The sequence below is a fragment of the Drosophila hydei genome, unplaced genomic scaffold (genome assembly GCF_003285905.1).
Source record: "Drosophila hydei strain 15085-1641.00,03,60 unplaced genomic scaffold, DhydRS2 tig00000237-arrow-arrow-pilon, whole genome shotgun sequence".
Classification (NCBI taxonomy): Eukaryota; Metazoa; Arthropoda; class Insecta; order Diptera; family Drosophilidae; genus Drosophila; species Drosophila hydei.
Genome location: NW_022045691.1, coordinates 1229888 through 1242968, shown reverse-complemented (window position 1 = coordinate 1242968; position 13081 = coordinate 1229888). Strand labels below are relative to the sequence as shown.

The 13081-nt window shown below is 38.7% G+C and overlaps 1 protein-coding gene across 2 annotated transcripts; it reads right to left on the bottom strand.

Annotated features, from left to right (window-relative positions):
* Positions 1-4193: 4193 nt before the first annotated feature.
* On the bottom strand, positions 4194-8151 carry LOC111605146. 2 transcript variants are annotated; one of them, XM_023323527.2, is made up of 5 exons: positions 7896-8151; positions 6670-6869; positions 5485-5746; positions 5139-5367; positions 4194-4476 (listed from the first exon to the last, which is right to left on the bottom strand). In XM_023323527.2, the coding sequence occupies exons 1-5, from the start codon at positions 8077-8079 to the stop codon at positions 4359-4361; spliced, it is 993 nt and encodes a 330-aa protein (XP_023179295.1). In that variant the 5' UTR covers positions 8080-8151; the 3' UTR covers positions 4194-4358. The 2 variants fall into 2 exon arrangements, with proteins under 2 accessions (XP_023179295.1, XP_023179296.1); XM_023323528.2 differs by having other exon boundaries at positions 5545-5746.
* Positions 8152-13081: the final 4930 nt, after the last annotated feature.

Here is a 13081-nt window from a genome sequence, read left to right as displayed (position 1 = left end):
TATATTTAAAATTGATTTTATTATAGTTATTTTGAAATGGAAAATGATAGACTTTTACTGCAAAAATATATCTTTTCAGTAGAAAGTCGCCAAGTTTTTATATAGCAAATCTGCAATTAAGATTCATAAGTCTCAATCGATGCAGCGCCATCAGCCAAGGAAAAATATTAAATAAAATGCCAAAAAATAGCTTTTTAGCCAAAGACTGCACCCGCGAAAAGGACCAGGCACCAACTTGTGTGCACTGTGAGTTACAGCACCCAGCCAACTATAAGGGCTGCCAAGTATACAAGCGGTTGCGCAAATTGCAATCCCCAGCACAAAAAAGGAGTCCCACACAAACACCGTCTACGGGTCCGAGTACTGCTTCCGAAATTACAAGGCCCCGGAGCATTACCCAAGCCACGAGCTTTGCAACGCCTATTAGTGGTGTTTCTTACGCACAGGCCGCTAGAGGTGGACCGTCAAATAAGAATACCACAAGTGACACTTTGTTCACTGAAATGCTTCAGCAACAACAACGTCAGTTTGACGCAATTAATGCCGAGCTCAAAGCGATGCGAGAAGTACAATCCCAACAAGCAACCATGCTAAACAGTTTAATGGCCATCATAACCAAGCTTGCCTACAAATAATGGCTTTACGTGTGGGTATCTGGAACGCCAATGGCCTGAGAAACAAGACTCAGGAACTGGCTGCGTTTCTCTCACAAGAAAACATAGATATAATGTTAATAACAGAAACTCATGAGTGCCCCACTACACAAATTTTCGGATACGAACACTATCAGGCTCATGGTGAAGGAGCAAACTGCTTTGGTGGATCCTCAATCCTCATACGAGCAACAATACCGCATACACCTTTACTGCCAATTTGCAACGCAACAATGCAGGTCTCAGCCATCACCCTGCCTACGTCTATTGGAGCGATCGAAGTTGCGTCAATTTATCTTCCGCCAAACACTGGTCTGTGTGATCATCACATGGAACAGGTTCTAGGCCAAAGGTTGAATAAGACCCTCATCGGCGGCGACTGGAATGGATGGCACCCATTTTGGGGAAGCAATAGTGCGAATCGTCGCGGAGAAGTCATATTTGAGGCGATTCAAAACTTACAATTCAGCATATTGGCGACTGGAGCCCCCACCCGTTACCCAATTAATGGACACAGGCCCTCGGCAATCGACTTCGCTGTCTACAAAGGCATCTGTGACCGGCAATTGACCATTGAAGAATCCTTGGACCTATCCTCTGACCACCTGCCACTAATAGTCACAATCCACGCGCAGCCACAGCCCTTGCCCATTAGGAAACAACTACTGCCAGCAGGATCAGATTTAGGAGTCTTTAGGCGCGAGCTCCATTACTCTTTGCACATAGAAATGGAACTTAACACTCCTGAAGACGTGGACTACGCAGCAAACAAACTGCAGGAAGAAATAGTCAAAGCTGCGCACCAAGCCGCCCCACCATCTTGCCAAACAAGACAACAGTCTCCGTACAACATCCCCCTCACCTTGGAGGCCCAACACCTACTAATACACAAAAGATGGGCCAGGAGACGCTGGTTAAGATTACGCACGCCTGATGCCAAATCCATGTACAACGAAGCCACGAGGCATCTTAAAGCTGCTCTCGCCCTGCTTCAAAAGAGGTGTATCAGCGATGCGCTGGTACGAGCTGAATCGCCCACTGACGCAGAGTTTCAATTATGGAAATTTACAAGAAAGCTCAAACGGCAGCCAATACGACGTCATCCCATTCGGAGCATTTCTGGTTCCTGGCACATTGGAGACGAAGCTCAAGCTGAGGCTTTTGCAAACCACCTTCAAGACCAATTCACGCCGGTGATTACCGCAGAGGCCTCAGAAATCGAAGCAACAGAAGACATCGTTCTCTCGCCCCTCCCAGCTGAAGACCAGATAACTGGATGTACAAAAGAAGAGGTTCTTGAACACATCAGAAGAGTGAAGGCAAAAAAAATCCCCTGGATATGATCTAATAAACGGCAGAGTCCTTAGAGCACTGCCTGACTCCACCATAGACTACATAACTATGGTGTACAACGCCATGCTCCGCATCCGGCACTTTCCAGCCTGCTGGAAGCGCGCCGTGATTGTGATGATTCCTAAGCCTGGCAAACCCGTGGGAGAAATTGAGTCGTACAGACCAATTAGCCTGTTGCCAGTACTCTCCAAAATATTCGAAAGAATATTTCTGGAACGAGTACTGACACATCTGGGACGCCAGGAGGCCATTCCAAACCATCAGTTTGGCTTCAGGAGACAGCATGGAACACCGGAACAGGTTCACAGAGTTGTGCACCATATCCTTGGAGCCTTTGAAGAAAAGATGTACTGCTCTGCCGTCTTTTTAGACATCAAACAGGCGTTTGATCGAGTTTGGCACCTGGGACTGCTGCAGAAAGTGAGGACCACCCTTCCAGCCCCATTTTTCGCGTTGCTATCCTCATACCTTATTGGAAGAACCTTCCAAGTGTCAAGGGGGCAAACAGTATCCTTGACTAGACCAATTATGGCTGGAGTACCACAGGGTAGTGTTCTAGGCCCAACACTTTATACTTTATTCACAGGAGATATGCCAACTCCCGAGCCAAATATAGGAAGTACAGATGCAGTACTCATAGCGACCTATGCAGATGACACCGCCATCTTATCACGTCACGTATCTGCGCAAGAAGCTTCAGACTCACTACAAAAATATCTGGACTCTTTCGGACGCTGGGCAAAACGGTGGTGTATCACCATTAATGCACAAAAGTCTGTACATACTACCTTCGCCACTAGAAGAGGAGATTGCCCAAGCGTTGCATTGGGGCCCACTATTCCCAAAGCCTCAAAAGTAAAGTACCTTGGTATCACTCTTGACAGAAGGCTGACTTTTAAAGCGCACATAAGTCAAGTAACCTCAAAATGCAAAAGCAAGCTAAAAACCCTCGACTGGATGCTGAGAGCTTCAAGCAAGTTGTCTTACAGCAGCAAGGCCGCCATCTACAAGGCAATAGTTGTCCCAACCTTCGTATATGGTATCTCTCTATGGGGCTCCTCGGCGAAGACTACAAGGAACAAAATTCAGACCCTGCAGAATAAAGCACTACGCAGATGGACTGGAGCCAGCTGGTTTGTAAGAAACTCAGTCTTACATAGGGATTTAGCAATTCCCACAGTTGCTGAACTCATTGGGCGACACAGTTCAAGATACGCGGACAGACTTGCAGCGCATCCTAACCATCTCGCAAGCAACCTGGCTATAAACAACAATAGGCGAAGACTGAAGAGATTGCATCCTCTAGACAATATTAGAACTAATTAAGATAGTAGCTACAAGTGCAGAATAATTGGCATATCTGCCCTCCCATTAGTTAAGGTTTAGAGCTAAATGCGCTATAGAGTCTAAGACAATAAGCTGCAACAAAATAAAGAAATAAAAACGAAAAAAAAAAAAAAAAAAAAAAAAAAGCTTTTTAGCCAGAATCGAATTACTTTAAGAATTGCTAAACAAAATATGTAGTTCAATTAAAGCTGAATTTCAGTTGGTATATACCATAATTTTACTTGAATAATCATACAAAAATAAATTACTAAAATTTATAATAGCTTTTTCTCTAGATATTCGACATTCAGCTATTTCTAGCCTTTTTTAACTGTTGAACTGTCTGGCAGCACTGTTTAAAGATGCCTTCGCTTTGTCCAAATTTAAATTCGAACTGTCAAAATTGGGAATCTTATTGGAAACAAGAAACTCTTATAAGACCGTTGCAAAGTCTTATGAGAGTGAACACTCAAAGAGCAAATCCGCTTTCTCAATCAAATTAAACAATAAACTTTTGTGTAGATGTGTCAAGGGTTATATATATGTATATATATAGGTAGGTATATATGGTATATATATTTTACAAGTTATGATAGATCGTTTACATACTATATAAGGCGTGTAAATTGAATTAGTTGATTTCCGTTTGCCATTGAAAATTGTTTTTCATTTTTATTTAATTATTTAATTTGTTTTTTTTTTTGTGTTTTGTTTTGTTTTTTCTTTCTTTTTTTGCTGTTAGACAATCAAACAAATTAGACGCTAAGCCTTTTATGGGCCTTTAATAATAAAACTAGGCAAAAAAAATAAAAAAAAGAGTTCACAAGATGAAAAAAAATATTTTTTTTGTCCAAAAGAGGAATTATTATAGATTATAGTTGGTTGGCAGCGGAAACGTTTCCAAGCATCCGTTCAAAATCAAATCGAGAAATTTTTGCTGCTTTCGTCAAAAGAGGAGTGGGGGCAATCGGGTCTTCGACTGGCTGCTTATTTAGCCGGAACATCTGGGGTCGTCGTTGTCGTCGCTTATGACCTCGGCGGCTTTATTAGCTTGCTCGTGGGCGCCGGCAGCTTGCAAAAGCCAGCTGCATCGAACACGGGCAAAAGCTCGCGCACACGCCCCGGTATCGAGCCATCGAGCATGCTGTCAAATAAAGGGCAGTGCGTGAGAGCGAGTAGGCTATATAGACAAAGAGTGTGTGCGTGTGTGTGCGTGAGTGGCTAAGTGGAGTAAGTGAGAGGTTGATAGGCTGTGAGCAAACGCTTAGCACACTCACAACTAAAAGTTTTCACACTTCAATACATAAAATATGTACGAAATATATAAATATATATATTATAAAATATTTAGTATTTGTTTATTCTGGTATATTTTATCAAATTTGCTATTTTCTAAGAAAAGTGCTTAGAAAAATATGTATACAAAAATATACTCAAATATATACTATATTTTGTAGAAAAGGCGTGTGGTAGTCTGAAGTTAACTTGAGTTGAAAATACTTTTAGCACAGTTTTTGAACTATTATGTCTGAGTTTACATCCAGTTTTTATCAGTGGCAATGAAAAAGAAAACTTTTCTATTTACACGGAAATATATTATAGAAGTCTAAAGCTTTTTTTTCAGTGTACTGAAGGGAAGAAGAGAAAATTGAAGCTTAGCTAAGATTTCCGTTAAAGTTAAACTTAATATGAGAAACTTTTCTGTTCATATTCAACCATACATATTATCGAAGTATACTCGCATTTCTGGAAGTGTACAGGTATGGTGGGTGCAACATGAGGATTGGACTAGTTCAGTTTTCTTACCGCCGCTTGTAATCGATTTTGGCGCCCTTCAGGGAGATGTTGGCGTCGGTGGGAAAGAATGTGGCATCGTAGAAGTTGAGTCCGTTCTGGAGCAGTATGTTGTACTCGTCCATGGAGGCGAGCGTTATGCGAATGACAGCTGGCGGCAGCTCTCGGCGCTCCGGACGCTCCGCCTTCTCAATGGCCTCGCCCACAATGCCAGCGACGAGACTCTTGGCGCTGCTGCTGCCTGAAAGAGTTTTAGATCGCATCTATGAGCTTCTGGTAAATGTGTGTGTGTGTGGGTGTGTGGGTGTGTGTAGGTGTGTAGGTGTGTCTGTGTGCTTAATTGGCATTTGTTCATTACTTCTTATGGCCGCACGGCGCAGAGTTTGGCCCGGGCTCGGAGAGGCTGTGAGCTGCTCACCTTCAACCTTGTCCGGGTTGGAGCTGGTGGCGCCGCCGCCGCCGCTGGCTAGACCCGGGCTGGAGTAGATATGGAGACGCACCACCTCCACCACCGAGTCGAACTTGTACATGGCATGCCGTATATCCTCCACGGGCAGATCCTCCGGCACATCGAGCACATAGAGCGTAAACGTCTTGCGCGGACGACACGGAATGGCGATCTGCAAGGCAAACAAGGTCAACAGACAAACGAAAGATGGGTCACAGATGCACAGCTGATGCGAGCAGAACTGATTTCTACTATCTACATATATCTACTATATATATATATATATGTGTTTGTATATGATATTTATGGTTTGCCAATGGATTTTCCCAATGTACTCACGCTGCGCGAGAATGTTTGCTGGAAAAATGTTAAAAGATTTTCAAAAGATTTCACAATTCAATGAGGCAAAGAGAGAGAGAAAGAGAGACATAGTGAGTGCGTGAGTGAGAGAGAGAGAGAGATAGAGAGAGAGAGAGAGAGAGAGAGAGAGAGGGGTGAGACAGGAATAACTCTACATATGATCTACAATAGTAATATTTATTGGACTTTCTCATTGAGAGAGTGAGAAAATGAGGAGAAAATAGAGAGTGAGGCAAGATGGAGAAAGTGAGAGAGGTCCACATGGTCATAAGAAAGAGAGAGATAGAGTGCAAAGCACGAGATGGCGATACACAGGGCGAGAGAGAGAGATATAGAAGGAGAGGTAATGAGGTATTTACCTTTCAAAGAGGGAGATTGAGTGAGTGAGAGAGAGAATAGAATGTTAGAACGAAAGAAACGAAGAAGTAGAGAGAGACAGAGAGACAGAGAGAGAGAGAGAGAGAGAGAGAGAGAGAGAGAGAGAGAGCTCTACAAACGCCTTACATACAATAAGACAGAGCGAGAGAGAGAGAGGGAGTGGGATAGATGGCTGATATAACGACAAAGAGATGGGATATACGATGAAAGTCTTCTGCTCTTCACATCACTATTTAAGGGGAAATTTAGAAAGGGCCAAAGACAGATATAAGAAGAGAGCGTGTATGTGTGAGAGAGAGACAGAAAGTTCTACAAATGATCTCTAAAACTGACAATTGGCAAAAGTATTTCACTTACTTTCCGATAGAAGCGCGCTCCGGTCACCTTGTGGAATCCCTTCTTGAACACCGCCTGATAGTCATCTGGATGTGAGAATTTAAATAGAATTCCAGTTGCCGTTTTGGTTAAGCTGAAGCAACCCTTGAAACTCATCTTCTCGCATATCAATGCGGCTCGTTCCATGGATAGTTCATACGAAGGTGTCAAAAGAAAAGCGCCTGCAATGCAGTTACGATGCAGTTAGTACCGTTATTGATATGGATATGGATGTGGATGCAGATGAGGATATGGATATGGATATGGATATGGATATAGATATGAATATGGATATGGATATGAATATGGATATGGATATGGATATGGATATGGATATGGATGTGGATGTGGATATAGATATGGATATGAATATGGATATGGATATAGATATGAATATGGATATGGATATGGATATGGATATGGATATGGATGTGGATGTGGATATAGATATGGATATGAATATGGATATGGATATAGATATGAATATGGATATGGATATACATATGGACATGGATATGGATATGGATATGGATGTGGATATAGATATGGATATGTATATGGATATGGATATTTATATGCATATATGGTATAGATGTGTCGAGATGGATATGTGGATATGTATATGTATATAGATACGGATCTTTAAGTATATTTGAAACTACATGAGCCATTTCTAATGCGGAGCTTAAGGAGAAAATATTTAACACATTTTTAGGTTAGGTTATATTTGGAAAAATTTACTTTTATCTTGCAAAAGGTTTATATTAATTCATATAATAATATATCTATATATCCGATATAGGTCATGCCATAGAATTTTATTTCTACATTCTCTCAAAAGTTAGTTTGAGGTTAGTTTTTACTTTATATTAGTATATGCGAGCTAGATTCCAGTCAGATGTTCCACATCATTCATTCCACATGTATTTAAATATTTATATATAGTTTTCTAAATATTTCATAGACCCATTCCAGATAACTATTCTTAGGATCTGATAGCGATCCATGCATATATATGAGTTTCCTACATTGAGCTTCTATTGGCGTTATATTATGGGGTATAACATATGTACCATATCTGATAATATAGTAATCCGATCTAGACTAGTAAAGCTTGGAGAGCTGCCTCAAGATATAGACATAGCTGTATTTATATATATTTTTGATTCCGAATGGTGTTCAGCCATCAACTTTGGACCTTCGTTCACCTTTGGTTAGGAAATTATCGGGCGATGAGACCTCGGAATCGGAATCATCCTCTCTCTTGTCGGCCCATTTCGGCTCCGACGACAGTTTGTGGGCTGCCATTTTGGTGACGATGCCCGTGGGACGGGACCTGGGGAACTCGTTCTTTTCACACTCCACATCCGATGCGTTGCCGATATAGGACATTGTTAATCCGTGCGTAAGTCGATAATAAACCCAAAAAAAAAAACAAATCAGACTTCACTTGAAGAGCGCGCGAATTTTTGAAAGCAACTGAAACGTTGAAGCATCTTCGCTGAGCTTTTATACGCTTGGTTGGCTCTTCACACAACTGAAATGAAAGTCAAGACACACACACACACACATCCGCACACATCCGCACACATCCGCACACACAGTTACAGCCAGATCTTGGTGTGGCAAAATGTCGGTCTATCGCTCAAATTGGAAGTTCTTACAATTGGAATTAAAACGTGAAACGCACTTTAAAACAAGTAAGCGCGCTCTAGTTTAGACAGCTCGACTAGCAGATACCCTGCAGCGCAAACTATAAACTATATATGGCTGAAAGCTACAAGATAAGATCTTTTCATGAACTCTAGCAAACCCTATATAATGGCCAATGACAGAGTTGTCTAAAAAAGGAAATTGTTTTTATTTTTGTAGAGCTTACTTAAAGCAACGCACCAAATTTCAGCTCTGTATCTGTTCAAGTTTTCGAGTTATGCCTAAGTTATGAAGTGATGGAAAAGCTATTAAGAAAATTGAATATTTTTTAACTGTATACAGCTTTCGTGAGCACATATACCAAATATGCGCACTCTAGTGCCTAAAGTTCTCGAGTTATGTTTAAAATATTAACTGCGAAAAGAGTTACCAAAAAAAGGAATATTCCTTAAGTTTGTATGCCTTATAGGTATCCACATGCCAAATTTGAGCACTATAGCTTCTAAAGTCTTCGAGTCGATTGGTGTTAATAAGAGATTAACTTGAGCTGATAAATGAAAATATGAGAATATCTATTCACATCTACAGACTATGCCCTGTTACATACTTTGTCACATAGTCAATATACCCGGTTCTATAAAAATTTCATTAGTCTTAAGGCTATTAAAAAACGTAACGTTCCACATGGATCCTCGCCCACTCGTGGGGGCCGCGGTGATTGTATGAGTGGGTGGGTGGTTGGGTGGGTGGGTTCTGGGTGCGGATCATGGAGGCTTCGAAGCTTTGCGGGCAGGCGGCGGAGGGGGCAGTGGCAGCTGTATATAATGATGCAGGTTGACGCCATCGTCAGTATTGTCAAGATCACGCGTCAAAAGAAGCGCCAAATGTTGCGTAAATTTCAAGAACAAGACTTTATAAGGGCAACAGGCAAAATTTTGATAGAGCAACTCGCATATGGAGCGTACAAATGTGCCCTCTCACAGAGCTCAATTAACTGCGATCGATTCCAATTAGCATAGAACAGTGCAATATGATCCATTTGCAAGCCAAACAACACATAAATCGAAGCCAAGTCTTGTTACAACTTGGTCCAATTTGAGAGGCAACAGAAAAACCCAGCAGACGCTTCACTTGCGATCGTTGAGCTCCACAATGAAGTAATCCACAGATATAGACGCCTCGATCGATTCGATTTGTCTATGACGTCATCAAGGGAAATTGCTGTGGCTGATTTGCAGCTGGCTGGCTCTTGAGCTAAAGGCTGATTATCAATCAATCAGTCAATCAGTCAGTCTTGCCACTCTTCTAGAAAGTAAGTCAATGCCTAACGCCTATTTATCGATTACCTTAGCAAAGGCAACTACTGTGAGAAATTTCGCTCTTCAGATCGTTCGTTTTCATGGCAGCGTTGATCATCAATCAATCAATCACTCAGTTGTCATACATTTGGTCACTTACTTATTCACTTATTCACTTGAAACTTATTATACTCGCATTCAAATATCTATCAATCAGCGAGTCAATCAATCACTCAATCATTCCTTATCTACATTTTATACAGATCAATCATTTCATTTACTCAGTCAATCCATCAATCATGCAATCATTCTTCATTTGCATTTTCGATTGACCAAAATTTTAATGATATCTTAAGCTTATCAGTCAGTCAATCAATCAAGCTCCCACCATTTTGCAATAAAAACATCTTTAAGCTTTATGTCATTTCATAATATGTGGTTTATTAATAAATTATTTTATTTAAATTAATATTTCAGTTTTTGAATATTTATAATATTTTTTTTCATTTTTTCCATTGGTTTTTTGCTGTTTGCTTCTTACTGCTTCTGCTTCTTCTTCATCTTTGCTTTGTTGCATGTTTCGAATTTGATGTTTCGTTTAAACAAAATTGTGTTCCACTTAATAATATTACAATAATAATAATATTACAATAATAATAATAATAATAATAGACTCTACTAAAGTGTTTTACATGGCAACTATAATTTCTTTGTTTTCCAGTTACTTTTTTTGAAATTTTCTTTATTTGATTTGATAACGGTTTAGATATAACGGGATAGAGCAAGAGAAGAAGTACATTGAAATATATTGTTAAGAGGTACAAACAATCGAATAGGAGGGATCAGCAATACTTGTAGAGAACCGAAAGCTTCGAGGCGAAAGGCAAGTGAATACTCTGAATATTCTGGACAAACAGTGTTGTAAAGCGTTATATATAATACACATATGATATATATATATATATGTATATATACATATAATTGCCATATGTCTTGTATATAGTTATATATATATAAATATATATTGTAAGCCTTGTGTTTGGGGAAGGGGAGATATATATATATATATGTAGAGTGGAACTTTCGCTTGCACAGTGTTGTAAAACGACAAAAAGTAAAACGGAAATGAGGCAAAATCATATATCACGAGTGGGAAACACATGAACTCCAAATGCAACAGCAAGAATGTGTGGCGATTTCGATGATCGATAATAATCGACTTGTCATTGTTTCTTGGAGTACTTACAAACATACAATAGATACACAACAACTACGTTATAACTGATACAATGTTAACAATTATGCGGCGGTGGCTCTCTTAAACTTTCCTCTCTCACTCTCTCTCTCCTTCTTCTCGCTCTCTCTCTCTCTCTGGATCTCACTCTGCCTCTATCTCTCTCTCTCGCGCGCTTCCTCTGTGCAAATTTTGGTAATTTTTAGGCTTGGTGCAAAATAAGCAGCGATCAAAAGGTGTTTGCGTGTGTGTGGGAAAGTGGAACAGCAGGTGGGACATTCATAGAACTTACATATTTAAAGAATTGCGATATATATCGTTTATCGATGGCTACAGAGAGCGAGAGAGCGGGAGAACGAGTGAGTGAGAGCGGACGAGTGCGAGAGTGAATGCTGGGAATTTGTTTCCATGTTTTTATCTAAACTTAGATTTTAGTGCCAAGCGAATTTGCATTATCTTTTTAGATATATATCTATATATATATAGATATATATTACGTGTTATATATATATAAATATCGTTTGCAAAAAAGCAGCTTAAACAATTTGCATTCTCTTGTTGCATTTTGTATAGTTGGTTTACATATATATATATATATATATATATATACTATATAATTTGATAGATTATATATATATATATATATATATATATATATATCATTTTCATTTATAATTAACTATATTATAAATATGATTTTTGTCTTTGAGTTTAGCTTAAAACGAAAGAGACTCGAAAAGAACAGAAAATGCAATTTCTTTGACTTTTGCTTTTATTTTCTTTAGAATTTTTGTGTGCATTCTGTTTATTTTGAAATTTTTACCTTGGTAATATTCATCTTTTTTTTTTTGGATAATACATACAAATACATTCATATATAGCTTAGCCTTAGGATTGTGTATGGTTTTTTTTATTCATATTTGTTCTTTGTTTATTTGTTTTATTTTAGTTTTTGGGCCTGGTAAAAAGCATGGCAAAATATAATTGGATAGTGTATATATATAAAAAAAAACATATGTATATATATATATATATATAAATATATATATATATATATATATATATATATATATACATATATATATATAATGTTTACAAGGTGTTTGTGTTTGTGTGTGTGATGTAACAAAACGATTTGTACGCTTCTAACTGACTAGAAATTCGAAATAAGTGTCTTAACGTGATGTACAATGCGTGTCAATCATGCCATCAATCATAAAAATTCGTTATTATAAATACATATACATATCAATTACTAAACATAATAATAATAATAATAATAATTAATAAAAAAACACATATATAAAGTCTTTGCATTGGAATCGATACACATACGCATGCACAGCCCACATCTTACATCCAGATGTATGCGTGTGCCTGTGTGTGTGTGTGTGTGTGCTGTAGGTGTATGTTAGTTAATAATTTGCTAATTTGTTGTACAATCAATGTTAATTGATCAATCATTGCTTGAGTTTTGGCTACCATCAATCAAATTCAACTTCAGTCAGTCAGTCAATCGGTCAATCTTCTTCTATATAACTACGCATTCTATAGTAATTTGTATTTTATTTGTTTTTGTTTTTTTTTTTTTTTGGAGGGAGATAGAACAAGCGTTTGCTCGTGTTAAGCTCTAGGCATGCCCCAAATGATTGATTGATTGATTGATTGATGAATGATTGATGCACGACCTATAACTAATGATTGATTGCGATTATATGGCACTAGCACTAGCACTGGGACTCTGCAAGCTATCAAGGCAATGCGATCTGTCTGCGTGTCTATTTGTGTAGAATTTGAGATACAAGTTTACGAACTATACAATAAAATAGATCAAAATTAGTGTTAAGCTTAAAATAAACTGAAAAACAAGTCGAAAAGTGTGTGTTTCTGTGTGTGTGATATATAAGAATGTTAAATACTATATATATATATATCACTCTGTAGTTCTGATCAACACAATTTAATTAGAAAGGGAGAGGACGAGTGAGCGAGCGAGTGAGAGTTAACAAAGTTTAGATAAGTTTGATAATATATATTGTCTTATTTACAATATGTGCTACAGATCCATAGATCGTCTACAAAGCAAGCATAATGGCGAATGATTGATGCTGACTGAACTACAGAGTCTTACAATCAAATTCATAATACAAATCATAATCGTGTTTCTAGTGTTTTATGGCTGCTGTATACAAAGAAACTTCAAGTGTTT

Bases quoted from the DNA above. Each gene is read 5' to 3' on its own strand.
- LOC111605146 (XM_023323527.2), bottom strand. From the start codon at position 8,079: ATGTCCTATATCGGCAACGCATCGGATGTGGAGTGTGAAAAGAACGAG. The intron at 5,747-6,669 runs GTAAGTGAAATA...TTTGCCTTGCAG, and splicing joins GAGCGCGCTTCTATCGGAAA to ATCGCCATTCCGTGTCGTCC. The intron at 5,368-5,484 runs GTAATGAACAAA...AAACTCTTTCAG, and splicing joins GCGCCGTGCGGCCATAAGAA to GCAGCAGCAGCGCCAAGAGT.